The 13,469-nt window shown below is 38.3% G+C and overlaps 1 protein-coding gene across 1 annotated transcript in view; it reads left to right on the top strand.

Annotated features, from left to right (window-relative positions):
* The window catches only part of LOC129777280 (very long-chain-fatty-acid--CoA ligase bubblegum), a 94,082-nt gene that overhangs the window by 74,664 nt on the left and 5,949 nt on the right, over positions 1-13,469 (top strand). Inside the window, exons 7-9 of the mRNA XM_055783482.1 lie at positions 56-506; positions 580-849; positions 909-1,029. Of these exons, the coding sequence (XP_055639457.1) occupies positions 56-506; positions 580-849; positions 909-1,029 (842 nt within the window). The remainder of the gene's footprint in view (positions 1-55; positions 507-579; positions 850-908; positions 1,030-13,469) is intronic.

Genomic DNA, 13,469 nt, shown 5'->3' with positions numbered 1-13,469 from the left:
CGGTGTTTCCAAAGTGCAAACTTCAGAATAACTCAGATTTTTGGTCTCGTTCCAGAAAACCGACCAACTCCATTCAGTACCGGTTGGTGCGACGATTCCTTCTTTCTAAGGTCAAGGATGCTTTGGGGCTGAGCCGTTGTATGACACTGGTGACAGCCGCCGCACCCATGGATCCAGAGACGAAAAAGTACTTCATGAGTTTGGATATGCCAATCATGGAGGCGTTTGGAATGTCGGAAACCTCGGGAGCTCATTCGCTTACCGCCCCAGACAGTTACAATTTTGCCACGATAGGTAAAACGTTGGGAGGATGTGAGACGAAAATCGACAAACCGGACGAACGTGGCCATGGCGAGATTTGTATGCGAGGGCGGCATATTCTGATGGGATACATCGGGGAGAAGGAAAAAACTGCGGAAGCCATCGACGAGGAGGGGTGGCTACATTCCGGGGATGTTGGGTACGTGGACGAGCAGGGATTCGTTTACATCACTGGAAGAATAAAGGTATACACTGGTGGCTGGGCTGTACCTTGGTTGGTGTGTTAGTATGCACATAATTTATTTTTTCATCTTCCAGGAACTGATTATCACTGCAGGCGGTGAGAACATTCCTCCGGTGCACGTTGAGAATCTGGTAAAAAATGAACTGATGCAAGTCAGCAGCGCCTTTCTCGTTGGCGATAAGCGGAAATTCCTGACGATGCTCGTTTCGCTCAAAACGGTGGTGGACCTGAGCTCTGGCGAGCCGAAAGATGAGCTGGCGCCGGAGACAATCGTGTGGCTGAAGGGGCTCGGTGTGGAGTACACTAAGCTGAGCCAGATCCATGCGGCTGGTCCCTGTCCGAAGGTGATGATTGATTAGCGACATCAGTTGTTCAGTTTAAATAACAGTGACTCTTAATTTAGGTTCTGCAAGCCATACAGGAGGGTATCGATCGTGCCAACAAGAAAGCTATTTCCAACGCACAAAAGATACAGAAGTTTGCGCTTCTTCCAGTGGACTTTTCCGTGCCTGGCGGTGAGCTCGGTGAGTTGGAAAAAATATTTTTTTCAGTTATTCCGTTTGCTTTATTGGGTTCATTCTGTCCAATGCTTTGTGGAAGATGAATCATTTAGTATTTCTGGAACATTTTGGGATGTAAATCGAAAATCTAAAAATCGGTCTCGTCACGAAAACTTGTGCGATTTTGAGCGCGTATTTCTTATTTGTTATCAAAATGGCATATGGCGCACATAAAAAGTTTTGCCAACATAAAGTGTTGAACCTCTACACACATTATTACAACAGACATTTGTTGCATGTAGTTTACTATGAGTAAAAAAAGAATAAAACAATCGACGGTTTCAGTTTGAATATCATAATCCATGAGCGATTTGCGAGCGATTTTGCTTTATCGCTTGCACATTATTGACTAATCTACGTTAGATTTACAACCAGATAAGGCAGCGAGTAAAATGATGATAATGTTTTAGACGTAGAACTACGTCTTTTATCTCTGTACCGGGGTGTAAGTTCAAAGTACCGAAAACGAGAGCGAGACGCTTGGAGTGCAAGGTTTTGAACGTTAATACCTCGTTGCCGGCTGAAGGAAGTGGTACGACAATCACTACATTCGAAACATGTTAAACATGTTTCAATAGCTTAATAGCTTTGAAAACAGGCTTTTGAAATCACACAAATCCGTATATAAGTTGGCGCCCGCTCGGATATCCATTTAATTGTTATTCCGATGTGAGATAATAATGGTCACGCTCACACGGCTATGAATTATGCCCTTCCCTCCCAATTCCGTTCATTTTCAAAGTTCTGTTATCGAATGCTCACCAATGCCGCTATCGACCAATGATTGCAATTGTCGGGGCTTGAGGAGGGGGTATTTTTTGCGCTGAGTATTTCCGATGAGGAATCGATTCCTCCTTTGAGCGTTAAAAATTCTTTTCCGGCGAAACGAAGTGGTATGATATTCACTTGATTCGAAAGATAAACTGTCTTAGTTCAGCAATCAAGAAGTAACAAGCATATACTTCTTGATTACTGAACTAACGTTAGTCCTACGTCCACCTTGCGATTATATCACAGATATCCCAATTCCAGTTTTTCAATAATTTTCCAGAATGTTTATTATATTATATTTATAAAAAGTGTCGCTTATTTTGATTTATTTCGTTTCATATTCGATTTCCGTTATAACTGGAAGACCTCGTCCGTTTAAAAACAAAAACCTTTGAAGTAGCTCGGCTGCGCTTGGCATCATTTTTTTTTGAAAACCCTGATTTGTGGTGATTTTTCGGCTTAAAAAAACTTAAATTTTAATGCCTGCGACACTAGTAATTGAAGTTTGATTGAGCTAATATTTTGCATTGGGTATTTTATCGTGTAAATCAATTTCGCAGCAAGTTCCGAATGAAGATCGAGATAACTATTTGAATTTGCACCCAAATCCATATGTTTTGTCTGGTATTCCGAAATTAAACTAAGTCCAACAGAGTGTCGATTTCTAACAAATTTTTTTTCTCGTGATGACAGTAGACCTTGTCGTTTCATGCAATTTTAATAGATTTGGCATCAAAATTTTTTTTAGAAAACTAATTTTTACGTACTCCATGAAACTATTGTACTATTGGGCGATTTTTTGATTTTCAAAAAACTCAAATTTTGACCGCTTTGCGCCACTCTGTCTTAAGTCGGATTGAGCTGAAATTTAGCATAGGGTCAATTTTCGACGTGGTGAATATTTTTAATGGGGTTTGAATTTTTTTAATCGATGTGTTTCTACACATTTATCGGCACCCTTATGTATATGCAGCCATTCCACGCCAAACCGATTTGGTGGTTCTAAGATTTTCGTGAAAAATGGTAATTTTGTTCCTTATCGCTCCCTTGGTCCCGAAACCATGTAAACTATAAAAAACTAAATCAATAATTTTGAAAACAAAATTCAACTTTTTTGGAAGTGTGTTATTTTTCCAAAAATGACCAGCCAATTGGCTTTAATTTGATATGACAATCGAAATCGGTACACTAGTTCAAAAGTTATGAATTAGAAAAAAGTCATTTTTGAAAAAAAAATGGGGAAAAATATTTTACGGACCTCTCTAAAATGGAGATGATAACCCTAACTGAAAAATAAAAAAAATACGGGTCTAATATTTTGCGATAAAGAACAAAACTACCACTTTCCACGGAAATCTGAGAACCACTATATCGGTTTGGCATAAAATGGCTGAATATGTAAGTGTCCTGACTCCTTACAACCTGTATACCGTTCTAAATCATATTTCGGACAACATCATATTGCGGACACTTTGTTCTAATATCTTTAAATGCTTAATGCACTGATGATATAACTATCAAATTAATATCACAATTGCTTCTTTAGAGTAATCTCTTGGTTTCACTATCATTTCACATGAATTTTGAATTTTTCACATAAATATGATTCAGAACGGTATTAAAGTGCCAATGAAAATGGCCATCTCAAATTTTCGAATCTGACCTCCTGCAAAGTTTTATTCACGCTTAAAAATACCCTGTGCAATATTTCAGCTCAATTGGATTTTACTAATGTCGCAAGGGCGTCAAAGAACTTGAGTTTTTCTAAAATCGTAAAAACATTCAAGGGGGACTTCATGTACGTCCCGCTTGAATGTTTTTCGGGGGTTTTAAAAAATGGATCACAACGACGTCAAAGTTGAGTTTTTTTAAAACCGAAAAATCATCCAAAAGGGGCGTAAGTGGGGGTAATTTGTACGGTCTAAAAAATACGTCTAAATAAAAAATGTCACATTGAACACTGAACTATACTTGTTTTCTCTCAATCAATAATGTTTAATCATTCTACAGGTCGGACTCGATTATCCCGGGATCCGATTATCCGGAGTATTTTATTTCTGATTTTCGGAAATTTTGAATAATTTGTATAATAATTCCAAATTGAATAGCCAACATGGGTATGAAATTTGTCATGCAAACATCAGAGGCAAAGACCTCTGTATTGTCAGCTTGTATTGGCCTCCGAGAGCTGCGGTTAGCCGCAAACAACTTGATGACATGTGCTCACTCCTTCCTGAGCCACGATTGATCTTGGGAGACTTCAACTCTCATGGAACTGCCTGGGGGGAACAGTACGACGACAATCGTTCATTGTTGATATATGACCTTTGTAACAACTTCAATATGACCGTTTTGAACACTGGGGAAACAACACGTGTGCCTAAACCTCCTGCTAACCCAAGTGCTCTTGACCTCTCGCTTTGCTCGAATTCACTATCGTTAGATTGCAAGTGGAATGTAATCCAGGACCCCAACGGTAGTGATCACTTGCCAATCAAAATTTCCATCACCATTGGGTCGAATTCTTCTGAATCTATAAACATGGCATATGACCTCACAAGACACATTGACTGGAAAAAAATATACGGACGCGATTGCTCTAGCCATCAATTCCAGAGATGGTTTACCTCCATTGGAGGAGTATAACTTCCTTTCTCGTTTCATCTATGACAGCGCGGTTCGCGCTCAAACGAAACCTATCCCAGGTTCCACTATTCGTCGAAGGCCTCCCAATCTATGGTGGGATAGCATATGTTCCAAGTTTTATGTAGAAAAATCGAATGCATTTAAAGCTTTTCGGAAACGTGGAACCCCTGAAAATTTTCAGACGTATTTGGACCTTGAAAATCAATTTAAAAACTTGATCAAAGGGAAAAAACGTGCTTATTGGCGAAATTTCGTGGGAGGTTTATCACGAGAAACGTCAATGAAAAAATTATGGAAAGTGGCTCGAAACATGAGAAATCGTTCTTCAACGAATGAAAGCGAAGAATATTCACATCGATGGATTTTGAATTTTGCACGGAAGGTTTGTCCTGATTCCGCTCCTGTGCAAAAAATTGTTCGAGATATAGCACAAGGTAGGTGCGATCTTGATTCCGAGTTTTCGATGGTAGAATTCTCTCTTGCTCTGCTCTCATGTAACAATTCTGCTCCGGGATCGGATAGAATTAAGTTCAACTTGCTGAAAAACCTCCCTGATGTGGCGAAACATCGCTTGTTGAACTTATTCAATCGGTTTCTGGAGCATAATATTGTCCCAGATGATTGGAGACAAGTACGAGTTATAGCTATTCAAAAACCCGGAAAACCCGCGTCCGACTTCAATTCGTACCGCCCAATAGCAATGCTGTCTTGTATACGGAAATTGTTGGAGAAAATTATCTTGATTCGCCTTGATCGATGGGTTGAAACGAATGGCCTACTCTCAGATACACAATATGGGTTCCGCAGGGGCAAGGGGACGAATGATTGTCTTGCGTTGCTTTCTTCAGATATTCAAATGGCTTACGCCGAAAAAAAAACAAATGACTTCAGTATTCTTGGACATAAAGGGGACCTTTGATTCTGTTTCAATAGAGGTTTTGTCAGACAAATTACAATCTCGGGGTCTGCCGCCTCTATTGAATAATATGTTATATAACTTGCTTTGTGAGAAACATTTGAACTTTTCTCACGGAGATTCGGCAGTAAGTCGGGTCTCTTACATGGGCCTCCCCCAGGGCTCATGTTTAAGCCCCCTTTTGTACAACTTCTATGTAAGCGACATCGACAATTGCCTTACACAAAATTGCAGCCTAAGACAACTTGCAGATGATGGAGTGGTGTCTGTCGTAGGATCAAACGAATCCGACCTGCAAGGACCCTTACAAAATACTTTGAACAGTTTTTCAACCTGGGCCATTGGGCTAGGGATCGAATTCTCCACGGAGAAAACAGAGATGGTGGTTTTTTCTAGGAAGCATAGACCAGCAAAACCAAAGCTTCAACTTTTGGGTAAACCGATCACTCATGCTATGTCTTTCAAGTATCTTGGGGTCTGGTTCGACTCCAAATGTACTTGGGGGGCCCATATTAGGTATCTGAGTAAAAAATGTCAACAAAGAATAAACTTTCTCCGTACAATTACCGGCACCTGGTGGGGAGCCCATCCCGAAGATCTTATTATGTTGTATCGAACAACTATTCTCTCAGTGATGGAGTATGGCAGTTTCTGTTTTCAATCAGCTGCCAAAACACACCTCATTAAACTCGAGCGAATTCAGTATCTTGGTCTCCGTATTGCGTTGGGATGTATGCCCTCAACGCATACCATGAGTCTCGAGGTTTTGGCAGGCGTACTCCCACTAAAAGATCGCTTCAATTTATTACCTCTTCGGTTCCTCATCCGATGTAAGGTTATGAATCCATTGGTGATCGGAAATTTTGAGCAATTGATCGAGCTAAATTTTCATTCTGGATTCATGAATTCATATCATGAATTCACCTCTATGCAGGTTGTTCCTTCTTCGTATATTCCCAACCGTGTTTGTTTTCCTGACTACATCAATTCCTCTGTACATTTCGATCTGTTCATGAAGGAGAAAATCCATGAAAATCCAGATTATCTTAGATTGGGGTTCGTTTCTACAATCTTCAATGCAAAGTATGGGCGTATCAATTGTGATAATATATACTTTACTGATGGGTCCTCTATGAATGAGTCCACAGGATTTGGAGTGTTCAACGTATTTTTTAGCACCTCACACAGTCTTCAGAATCCTTGCTCGGTATATATTGCTGAATTGGCAGCGATATACTGGGCGCTGGACAGCGTCGCCTCACGACCTGTTGAACACTATTACATTGTAACGGATAGTCTTAGCTCTGTCGAAGCTATCCGTTCAGTGAGGCCGGAAAAGCACTCGCCGTACTTCCTTGAGAGAATACGAGAAATTTTGAGTGCTTTATCCAGACGCTGTTATGTCATTACCTTTGTCTGGGTCCCTTCACATTGCTCAATTCCGGGTAATGAGAGGGCTGACTCATTGGCAAAGGTAGGTGCAATTGAAGGCGATATTTATCAGCGTCAAATCGCCTTCAATGAATTTTATTCTTTAGTTCGCAAAAATACCATCGCTAACTGGCAACGCAAGTGGAATGAAGATGAATTGGGCCGGTGGTTTCACTCGATTATCCCTAAGGTTAGCCTCAAACCGTGGTTCAAAAGTCTAGACTTGAGTCGGGACTTTATCCGCACCTTCTCCCGACTCATGTCCAATCACTGTTCGTTAGATGCACTACTCTTTCGTTTCAATCTTGCCAGCAGCAATCTCTGCGTTTGTGGCCAAGGTTATCACGACATCGAGCACATTGTTTGGTCGTGCGAGGTGTATCTGGTCGCCAGATCGAATTTAGAAAACTCCCTTCGGGCCCGAGGAAGACAGCCCAATGTGCCGGTGAGAGATGTGTTGGCTCGGTTAGACCTTGATTACATGTCCCATATATATGTTTTCCTTAAAGCTATAGATCTTCGTGTGTGATTGTCCCTACATCCTTATATCCTTATACCCTCCTTTCCTTCCTTTGCGGGTAATTCGTCCCCTTGCTATAAATAGTAGAATAAGTTGAAATGTAAATAAACTATAGATATACGAATAGATTTAAGAATTGAGTGCTCATCAACATTGTTACAATTTCCTTATATCCCATCCTTCTCCTAAAAATATGTCACCCTTCTAAACTCGAGTACACCGCGAGTAATCGGTTTTCCACCTTACTAACCATAGATGTAAGAAAATTGTTTCTATATATATATATAGTTTTAAAAATATATTTAAGAATTCGGCTCCTTTAAACTTAAGTAACTGAGCCTGTAAAAATAAACGAATTAAAAAAAAAAAAATGGGTATGAAATGAAGGGGCTTGACTAGTAGAACACACTTATTTATGAAAAATGTCGGATTTATTCATTTCATTTGTTCCCGATATTGAGGGGATTGCAAAAAATACATAGTCGACCATTTAGTGGCGGCGACCTTTTTGAATTTATGTTGTTTATTATGTTTTGTGTTCTCCAAGTCAAGTCATTCAGCCATTTTTTAGCGATGGCCAAATTGAATTTTTAAGATCATGGAATACGCAGTTTTATAATGACAGTAGAATTAAAGGTATGTTCCAAATTTCAGATCAATCAGTGATGAGAAACGGGGTCAAATTTCAATTAATTTGTGACAACCCTACAAACACCCAAACATACATACAAACAGGTCAAGCTGAATTAACAAGTAATTAGATGTTCGGGGACTGCGCCCATCTTCTTGGAATTGAATTTTTTATGATCTGGTATGTTCTACTAGTCGAGAACTTACTTTTGATACCCACATTGAAGCGGTTCTGAGAAAATATGTAATCCGCCATTTTGTAGCGGTCGTCATTTTTGATTTACATTTTCCATAAATAATTGTGTTCTACTGCTTTCATTCGATACCCGATACCTCATATTGATGGGATTTTGAGAAAATATGTACATAATCCGCCATTTTGTAGCGACCGCCATCTTGGATTTTCAAGATCATGGAATACGCAGTTTTACAATGGCACCAGAGACAAAGATGTGTTCCAAATTTCAGATCAATCGGTCAACTGCAAGGGGGTTAAATTTCTATTAATGTGGTACAGCGCTACAGACAAAGTAACAAAGTCACAAAAATACAAACGGGTCAACCTAGAAAAAATTGTTTAACAAATAAGTGGAAATCATAATTATATCACGTTTACCGAGAAAAAAAATCGTTTTTTTATGACTCGATTATCCGTAGGATTCGATTATCCGGAGTGAAAAAAATTCAATACTCCGGATAATCGAGTCCGACCTGTATCAAGCTTCAAACTACCAAATATATCATAAAGTGAAAGAGATGATTTTTGGACATTAAAATATGATGCGGGATGATTTGGTCCAGTGTGTGACAATCAGCAAATGTCATTTAGACCTTTTCGAACTCTGCATGGATCTTTTCACTGCTGTTCGAACATTTTCAAACACTTTCGGTCAAAGAAAATCCTTCCTTGATGGCCTGCGTTGCTCTTTCAAGCTCATTTCTGTTTCAAAGTTGTCTGTCCATCCTTTTTTTTTTGTAATTCAGCGGCATCTGGAATCAATTAGACCAAAGAAAAGCCCTCAAACCTGTAGGACCAATTCACCCCATACAACATGCAGAAAATGAGATGAAAATAATTTCATTTATTGTTATCAAACTTACAGTTTCGCTGCATCAAATTGTTCCTCTTCTGTAGGCGAACATAACTTTACTGCACAATACACGAAAAGTTTGTTTAATCAGCGAAAAAACCTTAAATCCACGATCGGAAAACTCACATTTTCTGACAAACAAAGTGCTTGCTAAGTTCGTGCTACCGTTTCCCTCCACCTGTTAAATTTTACCAAACTTTTTTTTTACGTTAGGTACATCCGGTTTAACAATAAAAGGATATGACATCATAAAAAATCCAAGTTGAGCCGTACTTTTCGAGATAAAAGGGGTGGTTCAAATCACCCCGTATGATTAAATCACCTCAACTTACACTATATGTCTTAAAATTCTATGGAACGTCGAGATTTACTGTTATTTAAAAAAATAAATAAATCAAAAAACGGCCGAGGGCCAAAAAGTTAATTTTGGCATATTGTTTTTTGAATCCCGATTTCGTGTACTCTCCACTTGAATGATTTTACGGTTTTCAATAAACTCAAACTATGACGTCTTTGCAACAAACAACAGATTGAGTTGAAAATTTGCATAGGGTATTTTCTGCGGCAATCAAAATTATGCAGAAAGTCCCTTCGAAAATTCAAAGGCCACTTCTTTTCTCTACATTCATTGGCACTCTACTTTATATCGGCAAGCGTATGGAAACGCAAGGTACGAATAATTCATATCAAGGGTACGCTTAGTATTCTGTAAATTCGGTACAATTTTCAATGATATTGCCCTCTAATTTTGGATTTATTATTGACATGATTGAGAATAATTTTCTAAGTCTAATTTATTTTTTAAAACGAGGGAAATATAATGTTTTCCCTTTCCATTTATGTGCAGGTTAATTGAAGTGGGACTACGTCTAACCGGAGTATATGGGGGGTAAAATGAAAACCTAAACACAGAACATGCAGAAAAAACTGAAAGAATCCAAATGCTTATAACTCGAACATTTCTTACTGAATCGAAAAGATGTTTGCATCAATTGATACGGAATATTTCTACGCTTCTATCGCAATTAATAAAATGTTATTTTTCGTTAGATAAACAATTGAATAACTTTGAAATGTCAAGCGTTACCTAATCGCCCTAACTGTCTAGTTTTGATTGGCCCGATTCACGGTTTCCCGAACACAAACTTCAAAATCAATGTACCTGTGGGAATCCGCTTAGCGAATATACATGCAAGTAGGGTGTATTTTTGTTCCAACCGAGCTGTGTTTCCCTAACACGGACTTCAAAATCAATGTGCCTGGGGGAATCCGCTTTGCAAATACATGCAAGTAGGGGTCATTTTTATTCCCACTGAAATGTGTTTCCCTAACACAGACTTCTAATCCATGGAGCGTGGGGAAATTGGTATTGAAAATACATGTAAGTCGAGGGCACTTTTGTTCCGACTGAAATGTGTTTCCCCAACACAAACTTCAGAACCAAGGTGTCTGAGGAAATTTTCATTACAAATTCATGGAGGTCGGGTGTAGGAGAGGAGAGTGATGCCATTGAGAGGGCGACCAAGAAAGTAACAGCATCGAAAATTGGTTCCGCTTGCGGCATCGGAGCAGCCGCCACACACGCGCAACTCTTTTCGTTTTGTGGTTATCAAGCATCGAGAAGAATCCGGAAAGATGTTACCGTTGCTGAAAAATTATTTGCCAGTTCCCCCTGGAATTTAAAATTACATTCAAGTGAAAGAGTATATTTTAATGTTTTCTGTCCATATAATACTGCGATCAAATGCATTTCGTTTTGTGATTCTTCAATCAAGTACAATTAACAGGAAAACTTCTAAATATTATTCTTCCCCATCAGTAGTATAGTATATTTTCGTATCCAATATTGGATGCGAAAAACCATGTGCCTCCAACGTAACGCTCTCGTTTTCGAAGTCCCCCAAATATTCATTTATTCTTTCATTCAGAATGGATTTAAATTCAACTTCAAACAAATGATCACTAAATCAACGATAGTCCTACGTAAACATTGCGGTTATACCACAGATATGGCCCACTTCCTGTTTTTGTTCGGACTGAAATGTGTTTCCCTAACACACACTTTAAATCCAAGGAGCGTGGGGCATTGCAAATTCATGCAATTCGGGGACATTTTTATTCCGGCTGAAATGTGTTTACCTATTACAGACTTCTAAACGATGGTGTCTGGGGAACTCGGAATTGCAAATACATGCAAATCGGGGGCATTTTTGTACCGACTGAAATGTTTTTGTCTAACACAGACTTCAAAACCAAGATGTCATCATACCAAACGTAAAAGGACTGTCATTAAATTTACTTGTAACGAAGGACATAATCTATCCAAATGATTGACCTCACATGGCATTATACAATCTTTTTACTCACAAAGCAAATATATTGAATTCAATTGAATTCGGAAATTTATTATAATATATACAACATATTATTATCATAGATACAACCCATTATATCGGGAATTATATCATAGATACAACCCACCCATTTTTTTACGCGGGTGATACGTAGGGGTAGTGAGGGCAAATGGGTCACCTGCTTTTTCGATAGTATAACTATTAACTATAGCTGCCTTATAGATAGTCACCTTATGTTGGATGAGTTTCAGGAATTTTGAGCCATCCTGTACTTCAGTAGAGCTGTCGCATGTCAAAATACAAATAAAAACAGAAATTGCTCTCTCGTTAGCCATTCCGCCGTAGTTCTGTGCGCATCGTATCTAAGAAATTTCTCATGAAATTCAGTTTATTTAATCTGATATCTTTTACTAACTAACGATTTGAAACGATTTTCCAACTTTGTTTCTTTTTAATGACGAAAAATGTATTTCCCACTTCCTCTACCTCGTAAAAAAACTGCGTAAAAAACTGCGCAAAAAAACGTGTTAATTAGAAAATCCGCGTTAATTAGAAAGTCAGCGTAAAAAACCAGTTCACCTAAAATCCACTCAACATTTATGTGCAGGTGCGGCACTAATTTCGGTCACAATCACTACTTACTAGACATGAAACGGATATCCGGTAACTATTCGGTATCCGGTCTATCGCCAATATTTGCTATCCGGTCTCATTCCGGATAGGGACATACTATCCGGCCGGATACCGGATATTAGAAAATAGAAATAATTTCTTATTACCACAAGATAAATCATAAATAAATAGCCCATTAACATCATTCATTCATAATTGAAAAGAATTTTATTACTGAAATGCCAGCTTTTTCTTCAAAATTAAATTAATATTTATTCTAGCAAATCTTGTTATTTGGCGATACTCCTTAGAATGGCCACCAAATGTAGAGATCTGATTGCGATCGATTCGAAGTATTTTCACATAACAGTCGATTTTGTTAGGATTGGAATATTTTTACTGAACCCATATCTGACTATATGTGCAATATGACTATATCTTAGTTCAAATGCTTTTTATGCAGAAAAATGATACACTACCTCGAATGTACAGGAGAGGTTAAAACTTACAATCCTTGTTATTTCATCAAACGATACTAGAAGACAAACGCATTGCTCCATACATCCATGGAGCATGTTTTCCAGTGAAGTCTCTCGGATTATCATCCCTGAAGACACACCCCACAAAAATCTCTTCATTGTGATAGAAAATCCTTATCAGAAAAATATCAAGTTTTCTACAAGAAATCTTGAACAATTTTTCCTGATAAGGAATTTCTATTACAACGATGTTATTTTCTTGGATGTATTGAAATAATTTGAATACTGGTCGAAAAAGAGTAGGTACTACGAACTTAAACAAGCATAGAACATCAATCGATTATGTTCATTCTAGATTAAAAATCTTAAAACTGTCTTCAGTGATGATAGTCTGAGAGAGGGTACATTTACTTTACTACAAATAAAAACTATCAATGGGGGCTACACACTCATTAATTTAACGCAACAACAGTGGAGCAGTGCCTTTGACTTCTGAAACCGTTTGAAGAAATGACAAAAAAAATTAAAAGTTCTGGCCTCTCCTGTATAACTGATGTAATTTCGCATATTGCTGCCTTAAAAAAAGTATTTGGACAATGATAAGACTGCACATAGAACACCTGATTCATATCGTACGTGAGCATCTTTGAACGCTGGATGGGGAAGTCATTTCAACCACTTAGGAGAATATCCAGATTACCTAATTATAACCTCTTTGGATCCGAAGTTTAAGTCAGACTATGTATTTAGGAGTTTTTAAAACAGAAACAACAGCATCAGGGAAAAAACCTATTGTTAAAAAACAGGAAGTGGGTTATATCTATGGTATAACCGCAAGGGTGACGTAGGACTATCATTGATTTAGAGATCATTTGTTTGAAGTTGAATCTAAATCCATTCTGAATGTATGAATAAATGAACATTTGGGGGACTTCGAAAACGAGAGCGTTACGT

This window comes from Toxorhynchites rutilus, chromosome 3 (genome assembly GCF_029784135.1).
Source record: "Toxorhynchites rutilus septentrionalis strain SRP chromosome 3, ASM2978413v1, whole genome shotgun sequence".
Lineage (NCBI taxonomy): Eukaryota > Metazoa > Arthropoda > Insecta > Diptera > Culicidae > Toxorhynchites > Toxorhynchites rutilus.
The sequence above is the reverse complement of the archived record's forward strand: the minus strand, read 5'-3'. Positions and strand labels throughout refer to the sequence as shown.